At 41.3% G+C, this 17,242-nt stretch overlaps 1 protein-coding gene across 9 annotated transcripts in view; it reads right to left on the bottom strand.

Moving 5' to 3' along the window:
• Positions 1–17,242, bottom strand: part of PCNX1 (pecanex 1) — a 173,874-nt gene that overhangs the window by 97,923 nt on the left and 58,709 nt on the right. For 7 of the 9 annotated variants that reach the window (XM_040333117.1, XM_040333119.1, XM_040333120.1 and 4 more), the window contains one exon: positions 12,793–14,460. The exons of the other annotated variants lie outside the window; for them this stretch is intronic. In XM_040333117.1, the coding sequence (XP_040189051.1) occupies positions 12,793–14,460 (1,668 nt within the window). The remainder of the gene's footprint in view (positions 1–12,792; positions 14,461–17,242) is intronic. 9 annotated transcript variants of the gene reach the window in all.

The following is a 17,242-nucleotide window of genomic DNA, read 5'->3' as shown; positions in this document are numbered from 1 at the left end:
CACAGATAGTGTGAGGAGGAGAAAAAAAAAAAACCTGATCACCAGCTTCTATCAGAGGGACATTGGTCTCTAACATGGAGAGCCGATGCCGCCCCATCTGTGCCCACCAGTGCCACCTGCCATTGCTCACCAGTGCAGGCTCATTAACGCACATGAATAAAGGAGAAAAGCAAAAAGGTTTAGCAAAAAATAAAAAAACCCCAGTAGTGATTACATACCACCAAAAGAAAGCTACATTTGTGTGGAAACGTTGTTTTTAGGGGCATCCAGCTCCCACTTTCTCCCGGGGCTCCGGAAGAAAGTTCACATCACAGGTCCAAGAAGATTGCTTGGGCCAATCAACGCGGCTCGTGCATGCCCGGCTGTGAAGCCACAGCCGGGTGACCACAGTAGTGATGCAGACACTGCAGAGAAGAGGGGGGAGAGGAGCGGCTTTGTTTGCCTGCATCGCTGGACCATGGGACAGGTAAGTGTCTGATTATTAAAAGTCAGCAGCTACACTTTATGTAGCTGCTAACTTTTATATGGGTAGAACTCTGCTTTAAGTGCCTATCAATAACTCCCAGCACTTGCACTAGGAATGCAAAAAGAGGTTATGGCTGACGCACATCAACTTCCACTGCATTCCCTGTGCAGAGGATTGCTTCGGGCAAGTGCTGGGAGCCAGAAACAGGCACCGAATGCTAGCCGATTCGTCCGGCAGCTTTGCACTAAGAGGGATTTGGTGCATAGACCAACATCACAGCTAGCATTACAGGGCATCTAGGAAGATGGAACAAAGAAAAACATATATAGCAGGTAAAATAAGTATTGAACGCGACATTTTTGCTATTGACATAAAATGTATTACCACATGTAGGTAACAACCCATGCAATCCATACATACAAAAAACAAAACAAATAAGTTTACAAAATTAAGTTATGTGTAATAAAATGGAATGACACAGGGAAAAAAGTATTGAACACACTAACTGAAATGCATTTAATATTTTGTACAAAATCCTTTGTTGGTAACTAGTCAAGAAGCATCCTGTGTGGAGAAACTAGTCGCATGCATTGCTCAGGAGTGATTTTCGCCCATTCTTCCAGTCTTAAAATCTTCAGGGTTCCATGGGCCTCTTCTAGGAACTTGAAGCAACAAAGGGGAATGATAATATGCATTGTGTGCCACATCCAGTAAATAAAGAAGAGAAAACCCCCTAGGTGGACTTTCAAAGGCACAATTAGTATAATGGAGTATTGCAGTAAGTATTTAAAATTACAAAAAGGTTTATTTTCCAAAATATTACATAAGAATATCTCCTTCAGCGGTGTACATTGGTAGAGGAAATTTTCTACAATTTGAAACAAAATGAGATATGATAGTAAACATCCACGTATGGCATTCCTAACGCTAGAGTTTTTAGAGATCCACTTACACATGGAGAGATAGTAGGATGAGTTTACATTCCAATTAATTAAAAACAGAGGTTTGAGAGGCTGTGTTTAAACTCCCCGGCCCAACCAAGCGATCTTCCATAAATTTATTACAAAAAATCTATTAAAAGTATTTCGCCCCTAGGGGGTGACTGCCAGTTTCCTTTGTTCCACAGATCAATTGGCAAAAAGGGAGAAAATACCTGCAAGGAAGGACAAAGAAATAATATATGGAGAGTAAAGTGTAATTCAAAGAAGAAATATTCTTTTTTGAATGTATGTGTGCCTTTGAATGTACCTGAATCTTGCAGTTTGCGTGGGAACCAAAGAACAGGAGTGAGAAAGATCTTATATGATGTTTAAGTTGGTCTTAACTGCAAGGTATAATAACAGAAAGATAGGTATTGGAGACATTTTAGTTAATCTCATACTCCATTATAAAATAGTTTGGATATTTATTGTGTAAACCTATATACTAATATAAATCGAAATCACTAATTGAGATAAGAATATATATATATATATATATATATATATATATATATATATATATATATATATATATATATATATATATATATATATATTCATTCTGTGTGTGTGTGTGTCTTTACTTTTTATATATGCAACTATGTAAATTTATTGCAAATATATTGACTGCTTATTTTGTACAAGTTAAGTGATCATATAGATGATAAATTAAACACAACAAAATTCTTACAGAGGGGGCATTAAATAAAATAGTTCCCAAAGAAGAAAACCCCTTTGTTATTCAATTGGGTGTAAGTAAATAGAGCAGATTACCTTAAGACCAGAAGCTTCGAAGCTGACCACAGCATGCCTCAACATTCCAGCCGCAAAATGAGGTGGACGTCGGGTATGTCTGGGGTCATACCCGATATACTCCTTCACCTCCAATCAGCTGGCGCTAGTAATTGCACCAGCTGATATGGAGAGAAGGGAGTAGGAACCCAGCATCTGTGCTGCCCCCCTTCCCCCGAGACGTGTGCGCACCTCCCCGCTCCAAACACACATGTGCGATGCGTCATCACGTTGGAGTGTAGGCACGCCCACTCCGCACGCCAACACAAAGCTTTCAGGGTGGACTGCACATGTCTGCCGGAGTAGCAAGATGGTGGCTAGACACGGATGGAACAGCGGCACTCACCTGCCATGAGACACGCAACGGGTAACCTAGCCCAGGCGGCTTAGTGTGCCGGGCAGTCTAACCCAAGAACAGTGCAACATGGGTTCGAAACCCAGGGGACACAAGTTGTAATTTTTTAATTTAATAAATCTATATGAAAGGTTAATTTTATTATAAACCAATATAGATCTGAGAGGGGAGTCATTAACAGCGCTACTAACACAGTATGAACAATTGTTGTTAACAATGGTATTGAAAATACTAACAGTGCATCAGGAAATGCAGATCCATATATAGTATATCAAAATCACATGTTAATAGAAGACAGCAATATCACAATGAATACAACAGGTAGCCTGCATTTGTATACATATGTACATTTATGAGAGCGAGTCATGGAGGAAACACACCTAACTGGGAATACATAAATATGCATCAGCATCACTCTACGCATGCCTGCATATACGCACCCACAAAAAAATTTGGACACACATGCAGTAAAGCAAAAAGCAGCATAGACCCCATGCAGAATCTTCTCATAGGATAATTAGATGAATACTATCTGTTTTATTATTGTTTGTCACCAAAATTCAATTACTTTTCCGTTCCTCCAGACGAGAAATCTTCAAGGAAGGATTTGAAGCAAATGGCTTCATTTAAGCCAGGTGGCTGTGTAGCCTTTAAATTGTGCATCCATTTTAATTCCATTTGGAGGAAAACCGTATTCCAGCCTCCTCTCGTATTTGGATGCATCCGATCCAAAATGGGAAATTTCACATTTGGAAATATTCCATTGTGTACAGTCATAGTATGCCGGCCAAGGGGGAGATCCAGGTTGCAGACCTGCATACTGCGTATATGCCTGTATTCCCTTCTCCAGAACTCCAACTTGTTTTTTCCAATGTAAAAGCACCTACAGTCGCATTGCAACAAATAGATTACTCCTATGGTTTTGCAATTTGAAAAGTGCCTAGGATAGAAAATTTGACCATTTGGGAGAATTGGATTTTTTTGTTTAAGCATAAATTTACAGTAATCAAAATTCCCTGTTATATTTAACCACTATGTCTGATGGGATACGACAGTACCATGACGATTTCTGAGTATTTTATTACACGTATTGATGCATTTCTCATTGTCCAATATGACAATATTTCCGCCCTGTTCTTTGGTTCCAAGAATTCAGGTACATTGAAAGGCACACAATTCAAAAAGATTACTTCTTTAAATTACACTTTAAACTCTCCATATATTAGACAGTGGAATTTTCTTTGTCCTTCCTTGCAGGTATTTTCTCCCTTTTTGACCCTAGTGGGTCTTTCAGGCAAATTGATCTGTGGAACAGAGGAAGCTGGCAGTTGCCCCCTAGGGGACAAAATACTTATCTATAATTGATTTGTTTGCAATACATTTATGGAATATAGCGGGAGCTTAAACACAGCCTCTCATAGACCTCTATGTTTTTAATTAATTGGAATGTAAACTTATCCTACTATCTCTCCATGTGTAAGTGGATCTCTAAAAACTCTAGCGTTAAGAATGCCATACATGGATGTTTACCATCATATCTAATTTTGTTACAAATTATATTGTAGAAAATTTCCTCTACCAAAGTACACCCCTGAAGAAGGAAATATTCACACTCAGAAACGTGTAGGATGCAAGAGGATTGTACTTATATGAATATATGGTAACAATTTAATAGCTGTACAAATACATTCCATATTTTGTTGATGACTCTTATGTAATCTTTTGAAACAAACCTTTTGTACTTTAAATACTGTGAATACTTCTAGGAACTTTGATTTTTAGTTCTTTCCATAGATTTTCTATTGGATTTACATCAGGTAATTAACTGGGCCATTCTAACAGCTTTATTTTCTTTTAAAACCAATTCAGAGTCTCCTTGACTTTGTGTTTGGCATCATTGTTTTGCTAAAATGTCCATCCTCGTTTCATTTTCATCATCCTGGTAGATGGCAGAAAAATGGTGACGTGTACAATACTTATTTTACCCATTGTACTTTGTCCCATTGTAAACAAAATATTGTAGTAAAGAAAAAAAAGTTATACTTTTTCTTTAAAGCCCAACTCCAGGAAAAGTATCCCTTTGAGGGGTGCTACCCTGCACTGCAAGGTTTAATTGCTCATTATGTCTAGGGAAAAGGAAAAATACTTTTACTTACCTTATTCCCTGCTCCCTTGGCAGATGGCACTACCCTACGCTCTGGAGGTGGATTATCCCTTGGTGTCAACATGTCCTATGCAGGGCTATGGACACTGCTTTGGTCTTGACATTGTCAGGATCCCAGACTGCTGGAGTGTAGGGGGAAAAAAGGCTTAGAAGGACCAGCCTAGCAATGAGTAGGCGAGAAGGATCGGCCAAGAAAATCCTCTTGTTTGTTCCCCTAGACACTAACAAGCAATTACTGCATCATGCTTTAGTTGACTGGTTTTGGGCTTTAAAGAGACCCTCTCAGGTCTCTAAAGAATTAAAAAGGGCAGGTTCCTAGCAAAGGAAACATTTTTTATACTTACCTCTTAGGTGGCCCGTGTCTCCCAAGCATTGCAGCCTGTCAAAGTCTTCATTTGCCACTTATCGGAAATTGCCAAATATTCATGGCCACTTCTGTGCATCATTGTCACTTCTTTTGTCCCCATGTCACAGTTGAGTCTTGTTTTGAAGTAGGGGTCAGTGAAATGGACCATGGTGCACAGTGGGGGGGAAATGGCATCCAGACATGTCAAATGCCAAATCAGTGACGAAGGCTGCAGCACTGAAAGGGAGGAAGAGTAAAAAAGCACAGGTCATCTGAAGTCTCTTGCAGGGGAGCAGTCTTTCTCAATTTCTTAGAGACTTCATAAGGTCGCTTCAAGTTAACCCTAGATACCCATAGACAACCACAGTAACATGCTTTCTAAATGCTTGAATAAAAAGTTTTTTTTTTTAAACCTGCATTCATTGAGATGCAAAGTGTTCTTTTAATGGCGCCCATGCCGAACAAGCAAATTCCTCTGTTAACAATGCAGCTGCTTGGCATGGAAGCTGGAAACTACTGGAGATGCCAGGCAGTGTATCGCGTGCTGGTGGTGTGGGTGGGGCTGCAGGCCAGAAATGACCTGCCCAATACAGCACTTATGCAGGCCTCTCTTTCACCACCCCTCCCTCCTCTAACCTACCTGGCTGTGCACTTCGGGCACCTTGTCACCTCCTGCCTAGCAACAGGTTACACCCAAAGTACAGGTGTTGAATGTGGGGGAGTTAGCTCTTAAAATATCTGCAATTGGAGGTACACGAAACATTGGCCAAAAGAAGAAAAGGTGCTGATAATGGCACCGATAAGGTGGCGGGTCTGCAATGGGTGCCGCACATTGCAGGGGTGTCATCCTGGCGGCTCAGTCCTTCCCTCCTCACGCAGAGCAGAGATCTCCCTGTGTCACGGAGCGGCGGCCGCAGTAACAATGTCCCGCCTCCTGTAATAGACGACACACTGATCCAATAACGAGACATTGATGCATCACAGGAGGCAGAACATTGTTACCACGGCTGCCCGGCCAAATCAAATCCAGTTCCGTTACACAGCAGGAGATCGCCTCTCTGATCTGGGCACCAGTGAGGCTGCATTGATCTCTTGAATCATGTCTGCACCGAATGGAAATTTTTCCAATACGATTAGCAGTGTGTTTAACCACTTCAGCCCCGGACCATTTGGTTGCCAAATGACCAGGCCACTTTTTGAGATTCAGTACTGCGTCAATTTAACTGACAATTTCACAGTCATGTGACGTGGCTCCCAAACAAAAATGACGTCCTTTTCCTCCCACAAATAGAGCTCTCTTTTGGTGGTATTTGATCACCTCTGCAGGTTTTATTTTTTGTGTTATAAACAAAAATAGACAATTGAGAAAAAAAAGCAATATTTTGTACTTTGCTATAATAAATGGCCCCAATTTATTAGATTTTTTTTAAAAAAAAAAAGTTTTAAAAAAAATTCTCAGTTTAAGCCGATATGTATACTACATATTTTTGGTTAAGAAAAAAAAAAAATCGCAATAAGCGTATATAGATTGGTTTGCGCAAAAGTTATAGCGTCTACAAAATAGGGGGAGGTTTTATGGCTTTTTTTTATTAACTTTTTTTTTTCTACTTGTTATGGGGCCGATCTGTGATTTTTAACATGACTGCGACATAATCGCGGACACTAGACACTATTTTGGGACCATTCACATTTATACAGCGATTAGTGCTATAAAAATGTACCTATTACTGTATAAATGTGACTGGCAGTGAAGGGTTTAACCAGTAGGGAAGGGGTCAAGTGTGTCCTAGGGAGTGATTCTAACTGTTAGCTAATGAGTGAATATGACAACTCAGAAAGAAAGCACTGGTGGACAAAGATGGCACAAAAGGTGATCAGAACCTGAGTGTAAGTGCACCAGAAACAACTCAAGTGAAAGATGCCTCAAAAGTGGCTAATGTTACCCACAAGGGGTGCAAACCTGCCACAACAAAGAGATGACTCTGCATATGCACCATCAAATCCTCCAGGTAGTGTATGGGAGATATACGTCTCAGCAAGATAACATGAAAGACAAAAAATCAACAAGCAAAGTGATAGTGCAGTGTTGTCTTAATGTAACCAAGTGATAATAGGTCAAACAGAAGCCATAAGTATATGCCCGTACAATATATCACTGAAAATGTAGCAATAAAAACAGAAAGGTTTCACCGCTGTCACCGCTGTTGTCAGACGCCTCCTGGGGCCGCGCGCGCTCTGTGCAGTTGTTACTGTCTCAGGTGCTGGGCTGCGATTGGAGATCTGTGGAGCGCAGGCTGCGTCCGTGTGTAGCGTCGTTGTAGCTTCCGACTTCAACAGAGGGCGTGGCTACACAACGCAGTCATTGTCCCTTTGTACTCTGGCAAACGAAGGCTATTGGTCGACAACACCCGCTTGTCGGTCATGATTGGCGCTTCTCAGACCAGGTGGGCGGGGGTGCCTACAGCCTTGTTGTGTGGAGTTTAGCAGAGGGGAAAAGAATGAGACGGTTCAATAAAAGGCTACTGCTATTTTAATACGGACAAAAGCCAACAATGTTACGCTTGTCCACAGGGATAAAAGGGATCGTTTGTAAACGATCACTGCAAGCGAAAAAAAACTAAAAGAATATATAGTTAGTTATATTGGAAAGTTTATGTATATTAAAAGGATGTGTTTTTTAGAAAAAAGGAGAATGCTAGACTGACCTATCACGGAGTCAAATGGGCGTGTCTAAAGCTGTCCTTAGTGTGTAGTGTTTATGGTGAGAGTTCAAAACAAGCACTGACACAGCGGAAAAAAGAAAAACTATTCTTTTACAAATTAAACGTCAATTCCATTTAGATAAGTAGTAGTTGTAGACATAAACGAGATTTAACGTTGCTGTGTCGAATATGAAATGGAGAGACATCTGATGCACATCAACGCACAGCGTGTGACACTGGAGCTCACATGCTATTTTTTACAGTGATCGTTTACAAACGATCCCTTTTATCCCTGTGGACAAGCGTAACATTGTTGGCTTTTGTCCGTATTAAAATAGCAGTAGCCTTTTATTGAACCTTCTCATTCTTTTCCCCTCTGCTAAACTCCACACAACAAGGCTGTAGGCACCCCGCCCACCTGGTCTGAGAAGCGCCAATCATGACCGACAAGCGGGTGTTGTTGACCAATAGCCTTCGTTTGCCAGAGTACAAAGGGACAATGACTGCGTTGTGTAGCCACGCCCTCTGTTGAAGTCGGAAGTGACGAAACGCGTCAGGGCGTGGCTACGACGCTACACACGGACGCAGCCTGCGCTCCACAGATCTCCAATCGCAGCCCAGCACCTGAGACAGTAACAACTGCACAGAGCGCGCGCGGCCCCAGGAGGCGTCTGACAACAGCGGTGACAGCGGTGAAACCTTTCTGTTTTTATTGCTACATTTTCAGTGATATATTGTACGGGCATATACTTATGGCTTCTGTTTGACCTATTATCACTTGGTTACATTAAGACAACACTGCACTATCACTTTGCTTGTTGATTTTTTGTCTTTCATGTTATCTTGCTGAGACGTATATCTCCCATACACTACCTGGAGGATTTGATGGTGCATATGCAGAGTCATCTCTTTGTTGTGGCAGGTTTGCACCCCTTGTGGGTAACATTAGCCACTTTTGAGGCATCTTTCACTTGAGTTGTTTCTGGTGCACTTACACTCAGGTTCTGATCACCTTTTGTGCCATCTTTGTCCACCAGTGCTTTCTTTCTGAGTTGTCATATTCACTCATTAGCGCTGTTTTCATCTTTTTTTGAACTACAGTTCACGGTCAGAGATATTTGTATTTACACTTTAAAGCGGCTCACCCCCGTTTTATTAAAATAGCCGCTTTATCATTCTAAACACCATTTTCACCCATTTTGGTGTTTACTTATTCCACAAGTAGTACATTTAGCTCCTGTATTAAAGCGGGGGTTCACCCTGTTAAAAAAAAAAAAAATGTTTTTTTTTATTAGACCATTACTTTCGGCATCGTAGCGCGAGCTACGGTATGCCGGTCCTAAATTTTTAATCCCCGTACTCACTGTGCTATCGATGATTGAAGAATCCGGGGAATGGGCGTTCCTATGGTGAGAGAAGGTGATTGACGGCCGGCCCTGGCACGTCACGCTTCTCCGGAAATAGCCGAAATAGGCTTGGCTATTCACGGCGCCTGCGCATAGCCTGTGCGCAGGCGCTGTGAATAGCCGAGACCTACTCCGGCTGTCTTCGGGGAGCGTGACGTGCCAAAGCCGGCCGTCAATCATCCTCCCTCTCCATAGGCACGCCCATTCCCCGCGGGAGTCGGATTCTTCAATCATCGATAGCACAGTGAGTACGGGGATTAAAAATTTAAGACCGGCATACCGTAGCTCGCGCTACGATGCCGAAAGTAATGGAATAATGAGGTGAAGGAGGGTGAACTACCGCTTTAAGTCACTTTTAATCACTCTGTGCATTCTTTTGGCGCCGGCTGTGCATTTTTTAGGCCCTCACTTGCACTTACCACTTTCAAGTAAAGAAATACACCATGGACACGCCAAACATGGAGCAAGACACAGAAAAACAGAATCTCTTATGCAGCTTTATACATCGTGCAAGTAAAGAAATACAGCATGGATACACCAAAAATGGCTGCCGACAGCATGGAGCAGGACACACCGGTAAACAGAATCTCTTATGCAGCTTTAACACCGATTTAGTGACTTATGGTTCCCCAAGTGAAGCTCCCCAGAGGAACCCCTGCCCAGCAGCTAGCTCAGAGCCTAGGAGGAGGAGGGGGGAGAAGGGGGGATAAGGCCCTTTACTCACCTCTCCAAGGATGCCCAGCTCTGTCTTCTTGCTAAATCAAGGTAGTAGCTACTTACCCTTCCTGTGGGTTTATGCTGGAAGCATCCTGGACAGTGCATCTTCCGCATGGTAACGGAGATGACTGTCGGCCAGGCTACTGCGACTCAGCCCTGTAGACTGGTCCTTATGCAAGCCCTGGAGCTTATAGCTCCCCGGCCACCCGTAGAGCGACGGGTATGTCGTGGACGACACAGCGCGCAGCTATGGTCGGCACACGCTCGATGGCCGAAACTGGGAAAAATACAAGGATCTGGGATCCAGCCTGTCGCCCAGTCGGCAGTTGATTAAAGATCGCAGGAAAAACTTAAATGAATAAAAAATCCAAAAAATGAATCCAAACTAAAAGCCTCCCAGCCATGGACCTGAAGGGAGCCATGTCTTCTTAGACTAGGCAGAAAAAACTGAATTGCTTGGTGCAGGCTGAGGGGATATATTCCAGTGGGACCACACCCTGGGTGGGGCGGTTCTGCTTTGAAGTTAACACTTCTGCCTAGTCACTCCTAAAGATAGATAGGTTAATCCCACTATGTCAAGATAAAGGCTGTATCCATTCATGAACGAAAGAGAAAATTACTTTGATGGGTTTTAAATTAAAATTATAGTACCGTCATCTACATACAGAAATAGAAGGGACAATGTAAATGAAACCATGTGCGTTTAGTATCACTTTTAAGTAACATGGAGGTCAGAAGGAGCAACCACTATTTGCTGCGGAAGAGAAGAGAGATCCACATTACTGAGAGCAGTGTCCCAGCAAACTCCAGTAGAGATCTCATCAACAGAGCAGCTTTCAGGAGATACGGGCATCAAGAATATTTATAGTTTTTGGAAAGAATGTCATAAAATCCATTTTTGCAACAAGCTAGCATCAAGGACAACCTAAGCAGTAAAAATAAATACAAATTTATATGCTGCAAATTTTTTTAGGAAAACCATACTTGAAACGTTACAAAAAAACAAAAAAAAAAAAAAAGACAAAAAGTTACACAAAATTGAATAAAATCAGATTTGTAAGCAAAACTACATTTAAAACAAATCAATTTTAAAGCAAGGACTGATAATTTAACATTACCATACCAAACATGAAACTAAAGATGTTTAAAAAAATAAATAAAACACAGGCGTTATGTTGGTGCCATATAAATATACGGTAAATGTTATCAAAACCTATTTTTTTCAGGTTTGTCTTTTATAAAATTTATAAAACTGAGCATCTTTTTATTATCACCTTACAATTTTTTTTTGTACTGATGGCAACTCATTTGTCATCTGGATTGATGACATGACGAATTGCTGATCCAATGTATTAATTGCATCACTAACCAGAAACATGCATGCAGCAGGTGGTCTGGGCTCCTCTCTGCTTCTTCTGGGCCAGGGATTCAGAAAGCACTGAAACCAGGCACAGGCAAAAGTAGATCAGTGATGGCAACTTTTACATCTCTCTCAGTACAGGAATCCCTTGATGCTGCAATACCAAATGTATTATTCAAAGAACATTAATTGAAAATAAAGTAAAACCCACTTGTAAATGCTGAGGGATTGACTATGGGTGTACTTAATTTTATCCATTTGTTTTCACGGTTTAAGCATTAAGTGCTTTATATTGTTGGTGCACACACAAAAAATAAAAACTCTTCAGATGTCAGGCATCCAAATCATTCACAAATATCAGTCTCTCATGGACTCAGGTTCCATGCTAATGCAACCGATGAGGAAATCTCAACTTAAATTTTTTTTTTTTTTTAGGTTATATTATATTTAAATATACTTTGTATTGAAGGGAGATGCAACAGTTGTGCATATTTTCACAAATTTGGCATTCTTTTAGGTGGGACCTTTATTTTGCTATTAACTAAGCTTTACTTTTGTAAAGTTTTGCATATGCTGTAAAAAAAAATTACCTGAAGGCAAAAGCAAACTCATTAAATCACCCTTTGCCAAAATGTTGTGACCAAGTGTCACATTTACTAGTAATCCAAGCTAAAAACTGTCAAAACTGAACACACGAGCAGAAAACTGCAGATCAAAAAGATGCCAAGATGGCAGCTTCCTTGGATGTAAAGGATAGTAGGGGTTTATTTCCATTTAAATGCAGACTGGACAAGAAGCACAAATGTTCTATGGAGTGGCATAATGAATTTTCTTGTCAACCAGCAGCTGCAAGAAAGCAGCACTGGCTGCCTGTACTGGAATCGATTACTCTTATGTCACTTTCCAAATGTTTTACCATCTCTAATGAGAACTAAAACATCACAGATAAACCTGCAGAATATTTATAGAAAATAAATAATTGATAAACACAGAAACCACTCTTTGTGCACTAAAAACATTTAAAGTATACCTCCAGACTCAAGGCATCAAGAAAAATACATTAAAAACGGCAAAACAAATTTCCTAATAGAGAAATAATTTCTTGCATTACCTTAGTCCCTGTTGAAGAATATGCATTAGGGAGTTAAATCAATCTGGTACATTGCTACCATCGGTGCCAATACAAAACTATTGAAAGTGACTCAAACATATTCACTGCCAAAAACAGGTTGGGAAAATAGATGCACTGCTCAGCTCATCGGCAGAGGGATTAGAATACATGTATTGCACTTATCTGAAATCTTTTCCAAAGACAAGCCAAGGCAGAGAAGCAATTGTACACAAAACAAAAAATGTTCCAATTGTTAAGGTAAGCATTTTGGACTTACCAGTAGTCTTCACATCAGCAGGCATAAAACCATGGCAGCTCTACTAATATTTTGCATTTAAACATCATAAACAAACGAGCACAAAACTACAAAAATAAGTTTAGCGGCTCTCATACCTCCAACAGCAGAGTCTCTCTCTTCTACATCTTGAAACGTAACCTGGCTGGGCAAACTATTTCTTGAACGAGTTACAGATTCTAATTGTGATGCCCGTCCTAGCAAAGACAGCTGATCTAGAACTTCCCCCTCTTTGGCCTCTAGATCTGACTTTGAAGTGGTTAAAGGTTTGATACCTTCAGGGGCTGCCAGTCTGTTGGGGTCACCCAAGCTAACTACAGTGCCACTGTCCAGGCTTAATACCCTGGCACGGCTTTTGGTACCACTTGTGCTGGTAGTCCTGCGGTTGGAGCGTTTTTTGCTAGTTCCTTCACAAGTGAAGTGGGTTCTACGAGATTCCGCCCCTTTGTCTTTGATGTGATATTTTGTCCTCAGAGCAGAGTATCTGGCCTCCGGGGACTGGCATGAATGGGAAGTAGTGCTGGAAGAGCTATCACTGCTGAAACGGTGAGCTGACTGCACACTTGAGGTCCTGCTCAAGTCGCTTTGGTCACTAGAATCCTCATCATGACAAAAACCAGTGTTGTGAGGTTTGGTATCAGCTATGCCTTGAAAGGAGACATATTCTTTGTGTCTACTGGCATCAAAGCTGCTGGCCCGTTTTTTACCTGTCCGCCTCCTACATGATTTATGAGAGGACGACGTCCTGTGTATTAAACTGGATGATTTGGGTCGTACATCGTTATCACGATGCTTAATACCCGTTTCCTTAAAGGATCTTAAATCGACTAAAATCACTGGTTTCTCAGCTGGGTCATCGTGAGTAACTGGGAGCTTTCCAGGCATCCAGTCAGCTTGCGCAGTAAGTTCATTTGCATGGGGGTTCTTGTTTGCTTCTTCAGATGCCGACGAGCTAAGACCCCTTGGACTCTGCACATCGTCAGATGTGTTGGCATCCTTGGCTTCCTGAGCTGAATTTCTTTCTACAGCAGTCCTCACACTACTAGTCCTTTTATCAGTAGCTGAACTATGCTCCTCCTCTGGGTCACTACAAAGGCCTCTCTTTAAAGCAGTTGCCTCCTCATGTTCAGATAAAAGGCTCTCCACATGAGTTGAACTTGTCTGCTCACTTTTGTAGCTGCTAACGGTACTATTTGTGTCCCGGTCTGTCCCACTACAGTAGCTTTCGGTGGATCCACTGCTTCTTGTGCTAAGGCTCCTTAGGCTATCCATGCTTTTGTCAGACTTCATATGTTTTATGCTACTGGTCCTTGAAAGCTGCTGGGAACCTTTGCTTTTGAGACAGTCTAATTGAAAAATCCCTGAAGCACAAGCATTATCTACGAGAGAATCTTTGGACCCAGAATGTGGTTTGGAAGCTTCAAGTTCACTAACAGGATCCAGCCCGCGCCTTTGTTGATAGAGTGGAAAGTCAGTGAGGGAAGTGTCTGGAAAAGCAACAGCAGAACTTGAAGTCCTCGGGACACCTCTTGGTCTAGGGTCTTTTCTGTATGAATGCGAATGCAATGGAACAAGTGAAGCCAGTTCTGTGTCACAGGCATTAGACAATGACAGATCAACATGATGATGGTGGCTGTGTGTTGCAATGGAGCCTTTGTCACTGAAGTCCCTATTTAAGTCTTTGCCTCCAGAGGATATCGAAGGCTGAATGGAGACAAAGGAATCATTGGAGACCAGACGGAAAAGCTTCTGATCCACAGTTAACTCTGCATAAGAAATATCACAGATTAGAAAACAAAAACTAACTCTATAAACTAGAAAACTCTGTATACTATAAATCAGAGCCTGTAATAATGAAGAGTATATTTTTGAAATCATGAGAGGACCATAACATTCTATTAGCCAACACTATCACCACTTTTTTTTACCCTTATTGGCCAAATATAGGACACATTAGGATTCAAGTTTGCCAAATTATTTACTATAGTATGTATTCCTCAATAAGAAGCTATCATTTTGAGTGCTTATTTTAGTTAAGAATGTAAACATCATAGGAATAATTAGGTACTTAATAATTTTTATCTTATGTGTTTGCATATCGGTTGGGTTCACAACTTTGGCTAGCTGAATTTGAACAGCACCAGATCCCTGTTTAAACATATTTAAAAAAACACACATTTGACTTGCATGTAAATTACTTATCTTGGTGTACAGTACAGGACAAAGTCTGGATATCCAGAGACCCTGGGTTATAAGCAGTTACCACCATCAGGTAACTGGATAAAGGTAAAGCTACTGGTTGCGCTTCTCTTGAATGTACCACAATAACTCCATGAGACCTCAGTTTTTTTTTGTTTGTTTTTTAGCAAGCAATGCCAAGTAATACAGAAAAACAAATGATGGTGGCCTGTGTCTATTGTACTTCAAGATGCAGAATTTACAGGCAAGTGAAAATCCCTTATAGATTAATCGCACAGTATAGGGCACAGGCTGAAAGTTCATAGACCCTGGGATTATGAATATTGGTATAGGATAAACAAAGGCCAAATGATGTCTCTTTAAAGTACTTCAAGCCAAGTTTTTGTCAAGTCCCGACTGCAGAAAAAAAATTGAATAAGGAGGTACAGTGTTGTCTCTAGGGTTTAAATGCCTTTGTTCACACCAGGTAAAATGGATCTCCAGGTGCTGTAGTAGCTTTTTCTTGAAGTGGCTTTTCTGGCCCTAAGTACTGTGGGAAAGAGTCCAATATACGACAGTCTTCAATATGTGAGCTTCAACAGCGATGCCAGAGACGGAGGCAAAATGGCACAATCACTGAATTCTTACTTTCCTCTATCTCCAGGAAGAAGCTTCGCTGGAGGAAAGGCATATATTAACCTGAACAGAGTCCACGGGATTACCATAGCATCAGATCCAGTGGTGGAGGATCTTTGGTTTTGACCTAGAATGGGAAATCTTTGGAGACCAGGATTACCACATCTGGGGTCCTTCAGTTCTAAGATAGGAACTGAAGATGTCAGGATGAAGTGACCATTCCCTTGGGTCCAAAAAAAAAAAAAAAAAAAAAAAATGAATACTTCAGAATTCCAAATTTGAAATGTCCACTTAGGATGTAAACAGATTTCTGGGCAGTGCTTTTCCATTCCGGGAGATGATCAGTTACTTTTGTCAAGGCTGCCTGCCTCTTGGATCCTCCCAAATCCCTACCACAGCTGATTCATATAGGCTACTGCTGTGGTATTGTCCTATAGCACCCCTGATTAGGTGTCCCTGGGGAAAGGGCGTTCAGTGGTGAGGAGCCAATTTTATTGCTCTGAGCTCCAAGAGAGTTCCCTGAACTGAGAAAGGTCATCCCCATTTCCAATACTGGATCCACCAAATTAGGGAGTTACTTGCTTGACTAGGGAGAAGCATAGGTAAGTCGAGACAGAGCATTTTTTTTTTTCCGGGCCAAGAGAATGTTGTGTTGGGGGACCTTGAATGGAAGCGAGAGAAGGAAACCACATTAAAAATGAGGCAACCATGAGGCCTAGGGCACTCATGGAGAATCTTACGGAGGAATGTCTTTTTGATTTATAAGCACAGAAACATCTACATAAGGAGGGAAAAGGTCTATCACCTAGATGACACTAGCAAAAAACTGAGGTCTCACAGAGTGGGGTGGGGGTTACATCCAAAGCTTCGCCAGTGTCAAATCACCTCAAAGTAGCAGCCTACAATCCAGGGTCCATATATATGCGACCTGTGTCCTGTACTGTACTATTAAGATATGCTTCCTTCTTCCTATGAATACCAGCTGACATGTTAAATGAGCAGATGGTGTTGGTGGGACTGTGGATCACATATGCAACATTCTGCTGTACACACTCACCAAAACACACAACTGTCCACTTCTCTCCTAGTGCAACGGTATGCAGTTTGTATTTGACTAGAGGAAACGTTTGCTCCATTCAGCTAAAACGGTTAGCCGTGGAGCACTGTTTATTAGCTGAATTTAGAGAAAGTCTGCTGTGGGTAAAGCGGACAAACTGTTCCTGCTGGGAGAACACAGTTTACCGCCAACGGCTATAATAGCCACTAGCAATATTTGCATGTAAAATCTAAAAGGCTGGTTGTAACCAATTGCCTCACAGAAAAACATAGATCCTACTGGAAAATGTCTAGTAAGCCTCCCTTAATAATGCAATGAATACTTCCTCTGTGAGCACATGCCTAGATGAAATTTGACATGACAAACTCCTTTATCAACAGGTACATTATATGCTCCTATTTATGAAACAGCCAGTGGAGTTTGCTGCTCGCAGAAACCAACTGGGTTTCTTCCTTGCAATTATACAAAGAATTTTACACCCATTTCTGCAACTGTGTTGTCAAGCAGCATTCATAATTTCCTGTCAGCTGGAATCTAAAAAGTGTACTCCAAGTAAAATGCCCCATTATAAATTATGTATATCCCCCAATTCTTCTTTCATTGGTAAGGATGTTCAACCACTAACAATACCCTCTCCAGCATTGTTTAAAAACACTGATAAAAGATGTTTAAGTATC

This window comes from Rana temporaria, chromosome 13 (assembly GCF_905171775.1).
Source record: "Rana temporaria chromosome 13, aRanTem1.1, whole genome shotgun sequence".
Taxonomy (NCBI): Eukaryota; Metazoa; Chordata; class Amphibia; order Anura; family Ranidae; genus Rana; species Rana temporaria.
This window is presented reverse-complemented; position numbering and strand designations above follow the sequence as displayed.